The sequence below is a fragment of the Mya arenaria genome, chromosome 11 (assembly GCF_026914265.1).
Source record: "Mya arenaria isolate MELC-2E11 chromosome 11, ASM2691426v1".
Taxonomy (NCBI): Eukaryota; Metazoa; Mollusca; class Bivalvia; order Myida; family Myidae; genus Mya; species Mya arenaria.
Genome location: NC_069132.1, coordinates 56,579,734 through 56,598,116, shown reverse-complemented (window position 1 = coordinate 56,598,116; position 18,383 = coordinate 56,579,734). Strand labels below are relative to the sequence as shown.

The following is an 18,383-nucleotide window of genomic DNA, read 5'->3' as shown; positions in this document are numbered from 1 at the left end:
CATATAAATAATTGTGTGAATAATTCTTATAAATTTTAGCCAATCAAAACCTGAGGGAATCGTAACGGATAAATCTATTTTTAGAAGTTAGAAATGAACACATCTTTAAAACACCTATCATGACAAATAATAACAATCCACCTGGTAAATATACAGTAAATTAACAACAAAGAGTTAAATTAATAGCTTCTTATTAATTTTGATAATGTTATTTTTATATGTTAAACCCCAGTTGAACAAACAGCTCTTTATTTTATTCGTACTCATAAATGTTCGTACAGTACCATTTTGTTAAACGTCAGGTGTGAGGTCAGCATACTTGATTTGCATTCATGAAGAAAAAGCTTTTGTAAAAATTAGTAAATAAACGTTATATGGACTTAACAGCACATCACGAATGATGGCTATGCGACTGAGACAAAGTGATCCAGATACAACCAAGATTAGAAAGTGAAGACGGTGGAGCCCAGTTTGAATACCATTCTGCCGATCAAGAATGAATCAGCACATGACATGTACGATCGAGTTCAAGTGCCTATTTAATAAAGCTAGGGTATCCGACCATCTCACTCTGCTTCTTTAAATATGCTGTCCCTTCAGCAAACATCTGCTCTGCATGATTAACAGAATATGCATGTCAACATCACGTATGAATGAAATCAGCCGTCTAGAGCATGCAGCTTTTGATTTGTCAGCAATTATTTATGGTTATTTTTCAATAAACAATTTGAAGGCTTTCAGTGTTCTCAATCCGTACTAGCTGCCGGCCAAAACGTACAATTCAAACAGCAATTGGGTCTGTTCAAATTTGGAGAAATGAGCAGTTTTAAGTATTATGAGTAATACCTGGTCGGTCACTTTACTTTAAGAAAAGGTTTAACTGAAACTTATTTTGAACCCAAGGCTTCAAGCGAAGACCGTCTGGTCCTTATGATATGACCCTCAGTTCTGTATGATGAATTATTTTTTAACAAATTGCCTTCAGACTTGTGACTGCTATTGTAACGTGCGATGTCAACAAACACCAACAGATCCCTTCAGAGAAAAGCACGCTTGACCCTGAAGTGGTCCACTGGTCTTTATATACACTAAATTTTCTATCCACACAGAGCCCAGGCTTTGCTTATTTGCATATTACCAACCAAGTAAATATACATACTATGAACTTACTTCTGTTTATAACGGAATGTTATACTAGGAACGCACATCTGCCGCCTACAGCGGACCGTTACACTTATCCGTCGCCTACAGCCTACAGCAGACTGTTACACTATTATGATAATAAATTTGATTTTACAAAGTACCCACCTTGGTCCACAAATGTTTTCAAGTGATGACTGGTCCTTATGATTTAACCTTCAGTTGTGTATGATAATTTTTAAAAAAATGGACCGGTAAATACATCTAGGTTGTCTGGTGGATAGCGCTTTTGTTAGCACACTCATTTCTCACCAAGGGTTTGATTCACGGCCTGGTCACATGTGAGTTTGGTTGGTGGTCATTATCGTGCCAATGAGAGCGACCTATCATAATTTAAGGTAACATATAATTCACAAGCATTGTGAATAAATAACTAGGAAAGCAAAGATATCAGTGCGAGGTGATACAGGAATCCAGTGGATTTCACTCAAAATTTGAAATCCACTCATAACTCATTCATTTTCATTAATAAATAAAAAATTATTGTATGCATAATGGAATATGGAATATTTGAATATTAGGTAATTCTTTTGATATAATATTTGATTATTCGATTACCAAAATGAATCTTTTGAAAGTTGTAGTGAACTATTATTATTTGCTTTACTTATAGTAATAGCCGGGGCCATTTTACCCTTCTTTGTCAATTGTCTTGTCTATGGGGATTGTTGATATAGTACCCAATGATATGTTCCTAATTTACATAGGGCGAGTATATACCATTGTGTGTTGTCATCAAGCTCACGCCTCAGGCATTAGGGGCCAATACTTGTAAAAACAAGACAAACAAACTTAATTCACAACAGCACAGTTGTAGGCAAAAAGTTTATTATTATTATATACTTTATTGATTCAACAAAGTAACTCTGAATATTCCAATATTGATTTTGACATTCAGATATCAAAAATCAAATATTTGAATATTTGTTTTCATCCCTATAAATAACATTTAAACTAAAAAAATGTAGCAAATTACCTTCAGGCAGGTGATTGGGACTTCTTTGAATGTGGTTAATTTCAGTGTCAGCATCAGGGGTACAGCTGAAGGGTCACCCTGTGCAGATCGTGTCAGTGGAAGATGACCACACGTTCCAGTTGGATGAGACGGCCCTTGATGAGATCCTCCTCCGGTCAGACATCCAGGACCGGAAGGCTGTTGTCGTATCCGTGGCCGGCGCCTTCAGGAAGGGGAAATCCTTCCTTCTCGACTTCTTCCTACGATTTTTAAATGCTCAGGTACTTTCTTTTCCAGGAGATATATTAGTCATTTACTGATTAAGGATAAAAAGTTTAGAGGTATTTTATTCATTCTTGATAAAGATTAGCATTCAGGCTTGGCATTTGTTTCTTTAACAGTCATAAATGTATATGTATAAATAAATATGTATTTATATCTATATAAATATGAGATTTTAAGGTAATGAAGCCTGGGGTCTGTTTGAATGAAGGATACGTAAATCTGTTATTAACTAAAAACCACAAATGGCAACTCATTTTATTTTATTTCCTCAATTTTTTTGTTCATTGTTTTATACTTGCTAAAGTTCATTTAATTCACACAACCATGAGAGAATATTAGGAAACTATGACTCAAAAATAATTTCATTTAACAACTTTAATCAACCAAGTTCATTATTGAAATGGCCCCCTGATTTTTCGCCTTACTTTGTGGCTATGTAAACTCATTTTTTTTAACAGATTGTTTACCAGTGCAAGGTATATGGGCTTAAACAAGCTCATTTCTAAACTGTTTTATTTCATAGCTGGTTTGTGTTAAAAGTAGGTATAACATTGAAAAAAAATGTGTTCATAAACATATAAGGAGTCACTATGAGTCCAGTCATCAAAATTTGACTTTTGGATTAACAGCTTCCAGTCACCTGCTTGGCATAAATTTTTCAATCAGCTCTTCTATATAAGATCCAGAAATTCAGCAAGCATGGAAGGCAATTCTCAAGAGGGGGGCTTGTGTTATTTTTGACCATTGAACAAGCCTGAATTCTTCTATTAGTGTTGGTATCTTCTTCTTTTTTCTGAAAGCCCTGCTGTATAACTTCCAGACTTTGAGCAAGTCTGGTAAGCATTTTATCAGGGCAAAGCTTGCAGGCTTACGCTGAGTTTGACCATTATGACTAAGATGTGTTTTGTTACTGTCAGGGTGCCGAAGACTGGCTAGGTGATGATGATTCACCTTTGGAGGGCTTCTCCTGGCGTGGAGGGTCCGAGCGCGAAACCACTGGCATCCTGCTCTGGAGTGAACCTTTCTGTATCACTCTTCCATCAGGGGAACAGGTCAGATAGTGAAATTTCTTTAATCTCAAGGAATAATTTCTGGGTATCTGTTTTATAATATTGTTAATATTTTAGCATAGAACATACATGTATATCATGGTACTGATTTACATATGCAATTAGGTAAAAAAAAAATGTTAAAGGAAGCATCACAGTGCATAGAGGCATATGGAACCAAGCAGTTGTTTACTATTAAAGAAGCAATTTCAGACTCCTTGGTTGCTACAGGTCAATATATATTTATATGGTAAAAGCTGTCTATAAATCAGTTCACTGTGCTGAAAAAGCAGTTGTTACATTGTCCACTTACATGTACTACCCATGTCTACATACACAGATTTTATGTACCAATTGATGCAGTATTGAAAACTTGAGCTACGATAATGGTGATACTATTTAACTGTGCAAAAAAAAGAAACATTCTATCATGAGTGAATTGACTTTAACTTGAATAACATTTGTATTTTTTTCACAATGTAACGTCAATGGCTCTTAGTTAAATTTATCTATAGTCCTTGTTGTTGACGTTATGTAAACATATTTTTAGGTGGCAGTTTTGTTGATGGACACACAGGGGGCGTTTGACAGTGAGTCGACGGTGCGTGACTGTGCAACGGTGTTTGCTCTCAGTACCATGATCAGCTCCGTACAGGTGACAGTCTCTCTTCTCTGCTCATAAGCTCACTCACACGTAGAAACTATGGAAGTTATAACTGACAAAAGGAAGCCATTTTTATCAGTATGCTATAAAAAGAATAACAAAATCGTAGCAGAATTCACAAATGTAAAATTTGTCTATAATCTAATACATATTATAATCTAATTTTCCTCCATTATTTTGGCAAGAGAATGTTATAAATTCCTTCCTATAGCCCATTAGGTGAAAGGGTTTTAAAGATATTTGAATTAAATCATAGTTTGATAAATCTGTATTTTTCTCTATTTAGTGTTGCTATTTTCAAAATTTAAAGTGCTCTGGCCCCATTCCACAATATAGTAAGGAAATACAACAGATGGCAGGTTTAAGCATTTGATTTGGTTATGCTAAATTTATATGAAATTATCATTTGAAACATTTTTGCTGCTGTAGCTGGGAGGCTCAAGCGAATGGTGTGTTCATTATTCAATGTGTTATACATGAACTAACTTTTACACTGCATTGTAACCCATGTTTCTCATGTATCACTCCAGGTTTACAATCTGACCCAGAACATCCAGGAAGACGACCTCCAGCATTTACAGGTAAAGAACTCTTGTGGCTTTCTTCAGTCATAATTATCAAAACCTGTCCTTAACTTTTAATGACATTTTATTCACAAACTAAATGTTAGAGTGAATTAGTGATAATATGTTCATGCACTTGAATGTTGAAAAAGTTTATGTTTTTAGTATTCAGAAAATGTGAGTAGTTTATTAAACTTTTGGATGATTTTATAGACATAAAATGTGTGTAGTAGGTATTTAAGACATATATAAATTGTTCATGATTTTTGTCTACTGTCAACAGCTGTTCACAGAGTATGGCAGACTGGCACTGGAGGCCAACGACAACGAATCCAAGCCGTTCCAGGTAGGCCCATCATCTTTTGATTCTGAGGAGTTGAATTCTGTCTTTATTCATTTACATTCCTGATTTTATAAAATAAAAAAGAAACCTAAAGGGGCATTGTCGGCCCTTTTCTGAAAGTTTTGTACAATATATCAAGATGATAATTTCATAATAAATGTAATAAAAAAAAGAAAATAGGGAAAATAAAACAATTATAACAAAAATATTTTGCTGGAAGACGGTCTTTTGCTGGAAGTAGGGATCAGACCCTCTTTTGTAAGTCTGGAGTCAGGCACCTATCCATTAGACCATTGTAGACAGATGCTATCGATAAGTTTTATATTACATATATATATAATTTTTTATGTTTATATATATATATATATATAAACAAGGTTTAAAATTGGTTAAAATTGAATCAAAAGTTGTCAACATTTGAATATTTATTCATTTTTATTGTTTCAAAAACTGTTCTTCTTGTTGAAAGATGTTTAAAACAAAGTTATAATTTTTGTCAGGCTTTTTTGCTTGTAAGAAGAAAACATACGAGTTTTTAGAAATTGCAGTACTTTTTCTCTCTGAACTATGAGTAAGTTATGATTATTTGAGTAATAGTTAGATGGCATGAAGGAAAATCTTAATGATTAAGAATGGGCAGAGTGAGCGTAGAATACAACCTGATTGGCTGACACATTTTTAACGCAAAATCTGACACAGGAAGTGTATATTGGATGAGTGGAAGTAGGCAGAACTTATTAACGCCTTGTTAATTAACATTCTTAATGATTAAGACTAGTACTTAATGATTGCCTATCTGCTATTTTATTAATGTAAATGTAGGCTGTATTCTAAGAGACTGTTATTGTGCAATGTCAGGTTCTGGAGTTCCTTGTACGAGACTGGAGCTACCCGTACGATGCTCCATATGGCACAGATGGAGGCATCAACATGCTAGAAAAAAGACTCAAGGTAGGTGTTTGGTGCATTCTTATTTATTTTACTGTGGCCTTTTTATGAGAGGCAATGAGAGGAGCCCCTGGGGGGATTAAACTCGCAACCTCTTGAGTGAGAGGCTGACACCTTTACCACTAAACCAATCTCACCCTGATGGGGATTGTACTCACAAGTTCTTGGGTGAGAGGCAACCACTTATACAGGCCGCAGGGATCAAACTCGCAACCTCTTGGGTGAGAGGTTGACACTTTAACCACTAGACCAATCTCACCCTAGTGGAGATCGAACTTGCAACCTCTTGGGTGAGAGACTGATACCTTTAGCACTAGACCAATCTAACCCTGGTGGGAATCGAACCCACATCCCCTTGGGTAAGAGGCTGACACCTATACCACTTACCCAATCTCACCCTGGTGGGAATTGAACCCACATCCTCTGGGTTTGAGAGGCAGACACTTATACCACTAGATCAAAATCACCCTGGTGGGGATTGAACCCACAACCCCTTGAGTGAGAGTCCGATGCTTATACAACTAGACCAATATACTTGTGGGTATCGAACCCACAACTTCTTACGTGAGAGGTAGACACATATAGCACTAGACCATCATCTCCCTTTAGGGTAAGGTCAGTATTTACAGTTGTAGTGTCATTGAGCAAAAACATCATTGTAATATTAAATGTACATTCAAATCTCATTTACATAATATTGTTCTTGAAAAAAAAATCCCACACACTTATTCTCAGTTCTATGTACATTTCCAAGTGTATTTAATTGAATTAAAGTCCCCCAAAGCTTTGATGTGTTGTTTTGGTTTACAGATCTCAGACCGGCAGCACCCAGAGTTACAGCAAATCCGAAAGCACATTCGCTCATGCTTTTCCCGCATCGGCTGTTTCTTGATGCCCCACCCTGGCCTGCGCGTCGCCACAAACCCACACTTTGATGGCAGACTGAGAGGTAAATACTAGCGCTCCCTGGGATGCTATTTTTGTGTGCTAGGTTTTGTGTAATATAATAGCTAATGATAAATTTGACACGTAACATCCTTCTTTTACCAGTGCTTCATTGTAGTAATTAAACGATTTTTTATGGAAACACTTATTATTCTTATAACCCTCAAAAAACTGTGTAAATACATAAAAGCGTTCATTGAATTTGTATTATTCAAGTATTTTACTGATGCGTCACATGTCTTTATAATGCATTATACCATGTTCAGACATTGAGAAGGACTTCAAGGATCAGCTTTGCACACTGATACCTCTGCTGCTGGGCGCCGACAACCTCGTCATCAAGGAGATCAATGGCGGTCCTGTTACCTGCAGAGACCTTGTGGAATATTTCAAGGTACATTACGAACACATAACACTGAACTTTCTCTACCTGATGTTAATTTACAACTTATAATTGAAATACCTTCTGAATTGTTTTGTGAGGCATTCATAGATGAAGGCACTTCACATGTATTCTGATTTATTGATGTAATGAGAATGGTTTCACTGTCATGAGAAATGTTATTTTAAGGGGTAAGGTTAGTTTAAACACTATATATTTAACTATTGTGAAGAAAGTTATGATAACTTACACTATGTCGCTCTTGTTGGCATAATGTTCCACAAGAGTGTGATCTTGTGTAGTGGAGGAAACCACTTGGCCGGCTTGGTGACCACTAACCAAGCTCTCTTGCTCCCTGAATCTGGTTTGCTTTGGTGAGAAGCGAGTGCGCTGTCCGGACAACCTAGGGGTTAGGTTTCAAAACAGTTTGATTTCAACAATCAAAATGAAAATAGTAAAGGAACATTTAAAAGTACTCATTTCTTTGTGAGTATGATGCAGTTGAATTACCAGAAGTCTATAAAATGTGAATTGCTTACTTTGAATGTTTTCAGATTTGCACCGGGTGTATTTTAACAACCCAAATGGGAGGATAAAATTCAGGATTAAGAGCTTTCAATTTGAGACTTACTTTAAGTTGTTAAGTTAGGAGGGTTTTTATGCCCCCGAAGGTGCGCATATTAAAATCGCACCGTCCGTCCGTCCGTCCGGGTCTGTAACTTTCCCTTGTATGGACAGATTTTAAAATAACTTGCCACATGTGTTCCACATACCAAGACGACGTGTGGCGTGCAAGACTCGTGTCCCTACCTCAAAGATCAAGGTCACACTTAGTGTTTATTCACAATAGAGTGCTGCATATAAGCATAGAGTATAGGTTGTCGTGTCCGGGCTGTAACTTTCCCTCGTATGGACAGATTTTAAAATAACTTGCCACATGTGTTCCACATACCAAGACGACGTGTCGCGTGCAAGACCCGTGTCCCTACCTCAAAGGTCAAGGTCACACTTAGTGTTTATTCACAATGGAGTGCTGCATATAAGGACATAGAGTATAGGTTGTCGTGTCCGGGCTGTAACTTTCTCTTGTATGGACAGATTTTAAAATAACGTACCACATGTGTACCACATACCAAGACGACGTATCACGTGCAAGACCCGTGTCCCTACCTCAAAGGTCAAGGTCACACTTAGTGTTTATTCACAATAGAGTGCTGCATATAAGCATAGAGTATAGGTTGTCGTGTCCGGGCTGTAACTTTCCCTCGTATGGACAGATTTTAAAATAACTTGCCACATGTGTTCCACATACCAAGACGAAGTGTCGTGTGCAAGACCCGTGTCCCTACCTCAAAGGTCAAGGTCACACTTAGTGTTTATTCACAATGGAGTGCTGCATATAAGGACATAGAGTATAGGTTGTCGTGTCCGGGCTGTAACTTTCTCTTGTATGGTCAGATTTTAAAATAACTTGCAACATGTGTTCCACATACCAAGACGACGTGTCGCCTGCAAGATCCGTGTCCCTACCACAAAGGTCAAGGTCACACTTAGTGTTTATTCACAATGGAGTGCTGCATATAAGGACATAGAGTATAGTTTGTCATGTCCGGGCTGTAACTTTCCCTTGTATGGACAGATTTTAAAGTAACTTGTCAAATGTGTTCCACATACCAAGACGACGTGTCGCGTGCAAAACCCGTGTCCCTACCTCAAAGGTCAAGGTCACACTTAGTGTTTATTCACAATGGAGTGCTGCATATAAGGACATAGAGTATAGGTTGTCGTGTCCGGGCTGTAACTTTCTCTTGTATGGTCAATTTTAAAATAACTTGCCACATGTGTTCCACATACCAAGACGACGTGTCGCCTGCAAGACCCATGTCCCTACCTCAAAGGTCAAGGTCACACTTAGTGTTTATTCACAATGGAGTGTTGCATATAAGGACATAGAGTATAGGTTGTTGTGTCCGGGCTGTAACTTTCTCTTGTATGGACAGATTTTAAAATAACTTGCCACATGTGTTCCACATACAAAGACGACGTGTCGTGTGCAAGACCCGTGCCCTAACTCAAAGGTCAAGGTCACACATAGTGTTTATTCACAATGGAGTGCTACATATAAGGACATAGAGTATAGGTTGTCGTGTCCGGGCTGTAACTTTCCCTTGTATGGACAGATTTTAAAATAACTTGCCACATGTGTTCCACATACCAAGACGACGTGTCGCCTGCAAGACCCGTGTCCCTACCTCAAAGGTCAAGGTCACACTTAGTGTTTATTCACAATGGAGTGCTGCATACAAGGACATAGGGTATAGGTTGTCGTGTGCGGGCTGTAACTTTCCCTTGTAAGGACAGATTTTAAAATAACTTGCTACATGTGTTCCACATACGAAGACGACGTGTCCTGTGCAAGACCCATGTCCCTACCTCTAAGGTGAAAAATGTCACATTCGGGGCATTCGTCACATACTGTGACAGCTCTTGTTTGTTGAGGGTTTGCATAAAAAAAATAAAAAAATACCTAAAAATCGATACAAATAGCTTTGGAATTAATTTCAACAGCGAGCAAAGCCCCTGAAATCTTCTTTGGGCTTGAATTCCAAATTCCCAAACTAAATTTTCAGGTTTGTGATTCATCCCTAAAGCTATATTCGCGAAATCTTAACATGTGCAATGCTTTACCATGTGTTTCAGGCATACATCAAGATTTACCAGGGGGAGGAGCTGCCAGAACCAAAGTCCATGCTTCAGGTATGTAAAGTCTTCATCTCTCTCGACCTACATGTACATTCTAACTATACATTACACCCTAATATACATGGGTAAGTGATCGAAAGAATTATTATAAATAGGAAAATATTTTCGAACTAGATCGTTTTATCAAAAAGATAGCAAAAAAGCTAGGTATTGTCGTAGCCTTGGCAACAAATTTAGCCTTGGAAACTTGCATGTTGTCAGGGACAATAAACTCATGTACAGGAAGGCCCATAACTCTTGCTTAAATAGTTATTGAGTTATTTCCCTTTTTTACTGAAAAAAATGAAATTGAGTGCTGGTGGTACTCCTTGGTGCTCAAGTATTATGAATGATAGACAAATTTTCTTGGTATAATTTATTTTGATCAGGTAATTAATCATTTATCCAGAATGTATATGTATGAACTAATAAAATAAATGATATTTTATCAGGCAACAGCAGAAGCAAACAACCTTGCAGCGGTGTCAGCAGCACGGTCCCAGTATACACATGACATGGAGGAGGTGGGTTGGCCTTGTACAGGTTGGGGTGGGGGGCATATGGGATAGCTTTGTCAGAGACCTCTCCCTTGTAAAAGTAATTATAATAAAATTGTATTTCAAGAAGGTTACACATGACGATATAATTACAGTATTGAAAAATATAAAAAGTCATATTTTCAATGTGGCCTTCTGGAATAAAAACAACACATACAGTTTTGAGATATATCATAAACAATTCAAAAATCATTCATGTAACACACATTCAAAATGATATAGACATAACATAAATTAACCATAGCTGACAATGGATTTTTTTTTAATTTAAAACAGTTTTTCTTTTCTTTTCATATTTATTTTTTTTAATTGAGATTAAAAGGGCCACTTAAACAACCGAGTTGATATTCTGATAATTCATGTACTCATTGTTACTTAAACTTAAATCAAATAAATTCCTATCTATAGATGTAGTGCAGGTTATAAGTGTATATTGTGTATTTGGCAGGTTTGTGGGGGAGACAAGGCATACATTCATCCCAACGAGTTGGAACAGGAGCAACAGCGCTGTGTCCGCAATGCCCTTGAAACGTTCCGCCACGCACGCAAGATGGGTGGCCCAGAGTTCAGTGAGGCCTTCCAACAGAAGCTGATAGAAGAGATGACTGAACAGTTTGAGAACTTTCAACGCCACAACGAGAGCAAGAACATATTCAGTGCTGCGCGAACTCCTGCGGTGTTGTTCACTGTGATGATAGCGTGCTACATGATGGGGGGAATTTTCAGTGTTGTTGGACTAGAGTCTATAGCGAGTATGTTCAACTTTACCATGTTACTGTTCCTGGTGTTCATGGTTTCATGGTTCTACATACAATACTCCGGGGAATACCGCACTCTAGCCATACAGATAGACCACATAGCCACAGTCATCTGGGAACATGTAAGTGTAACAAATACATTGACATTACAACAATTTTTTTTTGTTTTTATATAAATGCTGCAGATTAAGTTTTGTACTTGTATTACTTTTCAAATAAAGAAAAGATTAATAATATTTCCCAGGATTTTTATGGCTAAGTTAGAATTTTTTTGAGAGACGTTAGAAATTGAGAAAAATTACAATTAATTTGAAAACAATCAAGTGATATAATTTAATATTGATCAATTTATCAATTAATGCTATTTTTTGAAACCCTGTAAGAGAAAATAGGCTCCAATTATGAATCCAAATATCCATTGGGAAATTTTGCATTTAAATGCAGGGAAAATATATTCTTTTTACCTGAAGGAACTTCGCCGAATAATGGTTATAACTTGGCCAATTAAAACTTTGATAGCAAATTTTACAAACTCAAGTATGCAAGTGTGTATACAAGCCAACTACAATGATTTACCATTAGAAACACAATATATTGCATCCTAACCTGACCGTATTTATTGCAGGCATTGGCACCAGTGTACGCCCAGTTAATGCAGCAGGGAGCCCAGCTGGCTGTCCGGCAAGCTACAGCCGCCACAAGACCCAAAGCAGACTAGCCAACAACACCACCTTTCACCTCACAATCATGACAGATAATGTGCTGTATTAACTTGACCATCTCGTCTTCTCCGATATGTATATATAAGAAAATATTCAGCATCAATGAAAAGAGTTTGATACAGTGTATTTGATTGGGAAATATACCAGTATTTTAAAGGGCAAAGAGCAGAATGTGTACGTTTCATTGATTAATAAAAGAAATATAATACTAGTATGTATACTAGAGCCAGTTCAAATAGCTGAATTAACCCAAATTTATGGTCCATTTTCCTGGTGCACAAAGATAGGCCTAAGGGTTAAAAAGAGTCATTTACTGACCTTTTATGTCAAAATTAATTATGATTGAACTCGCAAACCCATTTGCAGTTGGGTCTATTTAGTCAAAGCTTACTAAACTTCCCTTCGCGTATACCTACTGCTTCCTTGAAGTCTAAAATACTCTTTGAAACTCTACTGATTTGTGACCACACTTTAACCAGAAAAGTAAATGTTAGCAGTACAGTGGAACCCTGTTGGCTCAAACTCCCAGGGACCGGTGAAATACCTCGAGCCTCAGGAAATAGAAGCCAAGCCAGAATGCTTTCCTTCAGTAAAAAGAAATCAGTCCTTTACATCCAACTCGAGCCAACAAGTAAATCGAGCCAAGTGAGTTCGAGCCAACAGTTTTCGACATGTATTATCAATATTTAACAGATATTTTCAAAATTCAACATTTCATTACATCTAAAGGGCTATGATGTAGGTATAGACATCTATACAGTGGTTGAAATTAGCACAAGCCCTCAAGCCCTGCACTGGTAGAATACTTTCCAGGTATGCTCAAATTCTAAATTATATAGAGCAGGGTTTTAGGCCAAGCATTGTTGTAAGAATTCAGGCTTGTTTATTAAAGTCTAATTTCGAAGACTGCCTATACAGGCCATTTTCATGACTACATGTTTATATAGCCAAAATCAGCATACGTTATATACATGATAATCACACCTATTATATTATATTTTTGGTCAGTCTTCAGTTTTAAAGAAAGAAAACTGTCTCAAGGTAGACATGTTCCATCATAAACCAGGTATTTTTGTTGTAAATGTACCCTGCAGTCTTGCCCTAAGATTCCAGATTGAATTAGCACAAGCCCGCAAGGCCTGCACTGGTAAAATGCTTTACGGGCCTGCTCATATTCTTGATTTTATAAAGCAGGGCTTTTTAAAAAATGGTTTGCAATTAAAGCATTAATAGTTCTGAATTATGGCTTATTCATTTAAGAGTCAAATTGACTGTAAAATTCAGAATTTTGTGTTGATCGTTTTTCGTAATAGGCTCAAGTATGGGGATAAACTTCTCCATGTAAATATCAACAAAAACATAAAAATCATTAAACTACCTTAAAACTGATTCATTATGTTAAGGCCAAATAAAAATAATGTTGTGGTTACAGTAACTGAATAACCTTTATTGGTAAAAGAAATGAGAATATTATTTATTATTTTTATTGGCAATATAAAGCATGTGGCAGTATTGTTTGTACAAAACAATGCAGTTTACTTGAATTGTGTTAGTGTCTTGGCCATATCAATGCCATTATGTGTATGTATGTAAACAAATCAACATTATACATACTTTGTACACAATAAATAGTTTTCCAAAATCGAAGTTTTCCCTTTCGACCCATCCTTTTTTTGTCAACATGTAATATTAACCACAACAACACTTTTATTTGGCCATATTGATTACTTGATACAGCTTAAATAATACCAGAATAGAATCTGGATTGACAAGGTGTCACATACCCAGTATATCTGATAATTAAAATGACAAAACAGTGATGTTTCTGTATATTATATATCTGATAATTAAAATGACAATACAGTGATGTTTCAGTAAATTGTCTCAAAATATACAGAGGCATTTTGTCATGTGGTGCAATTGTGTATTTATTTATTTCATGATTTATGCATGTATTTCGATGTAAACTTTATACATACAAGCATTTTTGTAATAAAAGTCATGTACAGTACTACCCAGTATGATAAAATTGACTACTAAGCAAGACATTGGCAGAAAGTATTGTCTGTGTTTAAAAAATTGTCATTTCTTTATATATGTTCATTTTTTTTGGAAAAATATGTATTTTTATAGACCAATATCTATTTCATTGTAGCTATTGCAAATGTCCAGGTATATTTAGTTCCAATTTTGCTCGTTGGATTCATTTTTTTTTGTTGTCCTCAAAGAAGGTGTCCTAGGGGCTTGCCCTGTTTCATTAAACACTCTTCACTATTGTCATATATCAAAGTTTTAGAATTTGGCTTAGAAAACTGAATCCTTAATTTTTTCTAAATATTTAAATTGTAACAAATTTTGACATGCGAGGTGTGCCAGACTGTAGAACAGGTTATTTGTTACATATACAGAAAATGTTACCATCTTTACTCCAATAAAATCTTTTTTAGAACGACGTTACAGTAGTCGAAATTAACACTAGCCCGTAAGCCCGGCACTGGTAAAATGTAAACTGGGTATTGCTAAAATTCTGAATTTTATATAGCAGGGCTTATTAAAAGAAATTTGCCAAGTATTAGTATAAGAATTCAGGCTAGTATAAGAATTCAGGCTTATATAAGAATTCAGGCTAGTTCATCCAATATTCTTATTTTGATGACTGACATTAAAATTTTGCTATTCTGAGTCAGAGTCTCCAACTTCGATTCAAGATGTAACTGGAAAAGAGTTCTCTTAAATCTTCATAACCATCATATATGGAAACGCATTGAAAAAAACTTAGATTGTCTTAGATCTTGTTTTAAACGGGTACAGGGTTCTCTTATTTTGAGTTTAAAGATTATTGTTGTTTTCCTGGATCATTCAGTATCAATCAAGTGTTTCTTATTCATAAATGATATAGTTAAAGAATTTGATGCCATCTAATCTACGCACGTGTCGTACGATTCCTTTTTTTCCAATTTATTTTTCTTAGAAATTATATCTGTTTCAAAACTAAGAACTTTATTGCAAGGTTTAGGCAACGTTTATTTGATTTTGCAAGTAAAACTTGACACTCTCTAAACATTTAAAATGATTTCTTGATGGTACGATATTTTTTTGTATGCTTGTTTCTAATATGACCACTTTATATTTATGTGTTGCAATTTCCGTGAATGCAGTGATGAAAATTCTATAGTTCTTTAAAAGAAAAAATTCTTATGCCTTAAATAATATCTGACAGATATATATATATATATATATATATATATATATTGTTTTGATAGTCTAAGATAAATTATATATTTAGTATTTTATAAAAGTGAAAACGCACTTGAATTAATAATACCTTGGGCTTGCAACAGAGTATAACAGTATGCAAAATGGATATATCGAAATATAATTAAACTAGGAAGCAGGTTAAATTGTTTAAACTATGCTTATGATATGACTTAACAAAAATTAAGCGGTTTATTTCCATACTAAATATTGGGTTGACTGAGACCCTGGCAATGAATTATTGTGATTCTGTCCAGCTTTCACATTGGTGGTGACATCAGCCTGACACTGATTAAATTTTATCAAAGTCTTTGTAAATGGAACTAATTAGTATATAAATATAATTTAAAAAGATGTGTTTAACAATATAGGTTTTGTAATCTATGATAGCATTTATTACCTGTCTGGTCAAAAACCTTGATACTTCTTTTCTGGTTACAGGTTTATCAAATATATTTATCAAGGGGAATAGTTAAAATTCATGACATATATTTTCTAGTCAGTAGAAAAATATAGTGTTTAAAGTTAAAATGCTCGATTCTCTTTAAATGTTATACCAAAGGTATTGATTGTTTATGTTTAAAGGTAGAATAATTGTCTATGGACACTTTGAAGTTTATCTTGTAATTTAATTGCAAAAATACAGAGTTTAGATCATAATTTTGTCACCTTTGTTAAAAACATGTATGTATGAATTTTTTGATGTGATTTAACTTTGAGATTTATTTTTAATGTTATATAATTGTTTACTTGTACTGTACTAACTTTACGGTTATAAAAAAAATGACTTTCTAATTACATGTTTACTGTAATTGTTGATTTCAACAGATAAGGCTATGTAATAACACGATATGTATAATTATATGTATGTGGCGCAATAGTGCCAAATAATGTGAACCCTAACAAGCAAAAGGTCTTATGGTACATGTATATATGTCTGAAGCGGTAAAAAATAACATCAAAAGATTTATGTAACTGCAATTATTACATGATCTATAAATAAACCATCCAGGATTGTATGAAAACAATTTTCATACACAAATAAACACAATATTATTCTGTGTTTTTAGACCGTAAACAGTTTATACATGTATTACAATAACGCTGGAAAAATCACTTAGCCATATTGACCGGGCTGTTTCAAGACTGGAATCATTTGAGCATATGACATCATAATTAGGTCAATAAGGATTTTTGGTCAATGTATCAGCAGACACCATTTGTAAAAAAAAGGTTATATTACGGTATAGATAATTTGAAACAATTAAGGTTTCAATTTCCTCAGCTCAAGTCTTGAGTTTACATTAAACATTTGTGAATATGGACTCATTTCTTTATAAAAGCCATGTTTTAAAAGTAATAGGTACTTAAACTAAAACAAGAAAAGTACTTTAAAATTTATGCCTGTAATTATGCCTGTTTATATAAAACTGACAATTCCCAAACCTTTTTTGCTTGTCTTGGTTCAAATGCAATTAAATATGACATGTTTATGTATTCAGAATGAATTTATGAAAATGATTTTAATGACGTAAGAAGGAAGTAGAGAATACCTGGGATGAATAACAATCCCAGACAATACATTGTGTTTAAAGAGACTAGACACCAGATGATACTATCGCAAGAAAAAAAGAAAATTGTCAAAACTGACATAAAATTACTGACTGATGTATCACATCACTTAGGACATGTGTAATTGAAGTTTTGGAATATTTTTCCAATGCGAAATTCATTGGGGTTGTCTACCACATGTTTAGCACACTTCATTTAAAAATAGCATCGGTATATGTATCTGTAAAATCACAGGACCTTCACATGCTAACTATACACACTATAAACTGGGAAACCAGTTTGCACTATTTTTAAATAAGTAAACTCAGCTGAGACAGCGATCAAATATTATTTTAGTCATGTAAAATTATGTATTCTGTATTTGCCAATTTTGGGACCATCTGGTGTCTAGTCCCTTTAAAAAAATGTTCTTTACTGCAAGCAATGTTCGATTTCTTTCGAATTACAATCAGATTTCTTTTGAATTATTGTTTGATCTCTGGAATGATTGTCTGATTCTTTTCAAATAAGTTTGATGCCTTTCAAACTACATTTCGAATTCTTTCAAATTGTTGTCCGATTTCTGTCGAATAACGGTCTGTCTATATTACTTGATGGCTGCAATCGGCATGCTTTTTTGTTAACCAGTATTTCTGTTTCTCCTTCCACTTGTGTAATTGTTTGGTAGACTTGTTATTGTAGTACTACCCATGTTGCGTTTGTACATACTTATAACCAAATAAAAATCAGATTTCAATGTAATTCCCCTTTTGTCTTAACATGATGGATTTTAAATGCAGTTATTTCATGACAGGCAGAGCCTTAAATGATGTAAAATCACTATTGTCTCGAGTCTAATTTTGAGACTCAATAGTTCATATGTTAATTTTGCTTTAAAATTCTTCCAGACTAAAATCTCATTCATTTTTGTGGAGCCACCTGGGTGAGCGAGACAATTGTCACAATGGCAGTCCGTGCATGTGCTTGTGTCCATCTGTGTGTGCAGCTGCCGTTGTGGGTCCGTCCAGACTGAACCTTGTCTGGCTGAATATTTACAAAACATTATAGGATTTTAAAAAAATCTTGCCATGAAGGTTCACAATTATGAGGTTGTGTGTCGCGCACAACACCTAGGCCTGTGCCTCAAAGGTCACCCGTAGAAGTCAAAGGTTGAATTGATCCTTGTCTGTGCTGTGTCTTGAACATGCATTACCAGATTTTCGAAAAACATGCCATGAAATTTCATCATGATGAAGTGTGTATGCCAGTGTGAAAGCATGTGCGTTTGTGTGTATTTATGAATTTATGACATGGGGAAAATATTTCTTAAGATTTGACCTAGTGACCTAGTTTTCGACCTGATGTGATTCATACTCACAAATGTTCAAGACAACATGTAGACATGTATTCTGACAAAGTTTCATAGCAACTGGACAAAAACTATTGACTATGACATGGGGAAAT

At 35.3% G+C, this 18,383-nt stretch overlaps 1 protein-coding gene across 2 annotated transcripts; it reads left to right on the top strand.

The window, feature by feature from the left end:
- The first annotated feature begins 55 nt into the window (after nucleotides 1-55).
- On the top strand, nucleotides 56-17,676 carry LOC128208064 (atlastin-2-like). Of its 2 annotated transcripts, XM_052911381.1 has the most exons (14): nucleotides 68-144; nucleotides 388-515; nucleotides 2,222-2,436; nucleotides 3,358-3,492; nucleotides 4,040-4,144; nucleotides 4,684-4,734; nucleotides 5,000-5,062; nucleotides 5,918-6,010; nucleotides 6,818-6,956; nucleotides 7,219-7,346; nucleotides 10,035-10,091; nucleotides 10,529-10,600; nucleotides 11,082-11,513; nucleotides 12,017-17,676. In XM_052911381.1, the coding sequence occupies exons 2-14, from the start codon at nucleotides 497-499 to the stop codon at nucleotides 12,107-12,109; spliced, it is 1,602 nt and encodes a 533-aa protein (XP_052767341.1). In that variant the 5' UTR covers nucleotides 68-144; nucleotides 388-496; the 3' UTR covers nucleotides 12,110-17,676. The 2 variants fall into 2 exon arrangements, with proteins under 2 accessions (XP_052767340.1, XP_052767341.1); XM_052911380.1 differs by lacking the exon at nucleotides 388-515 and having other exon boundaries at nucleotides 56-144.
- Nucleotides 17,677-18,383: the final 707 nt, after the last annotated feature.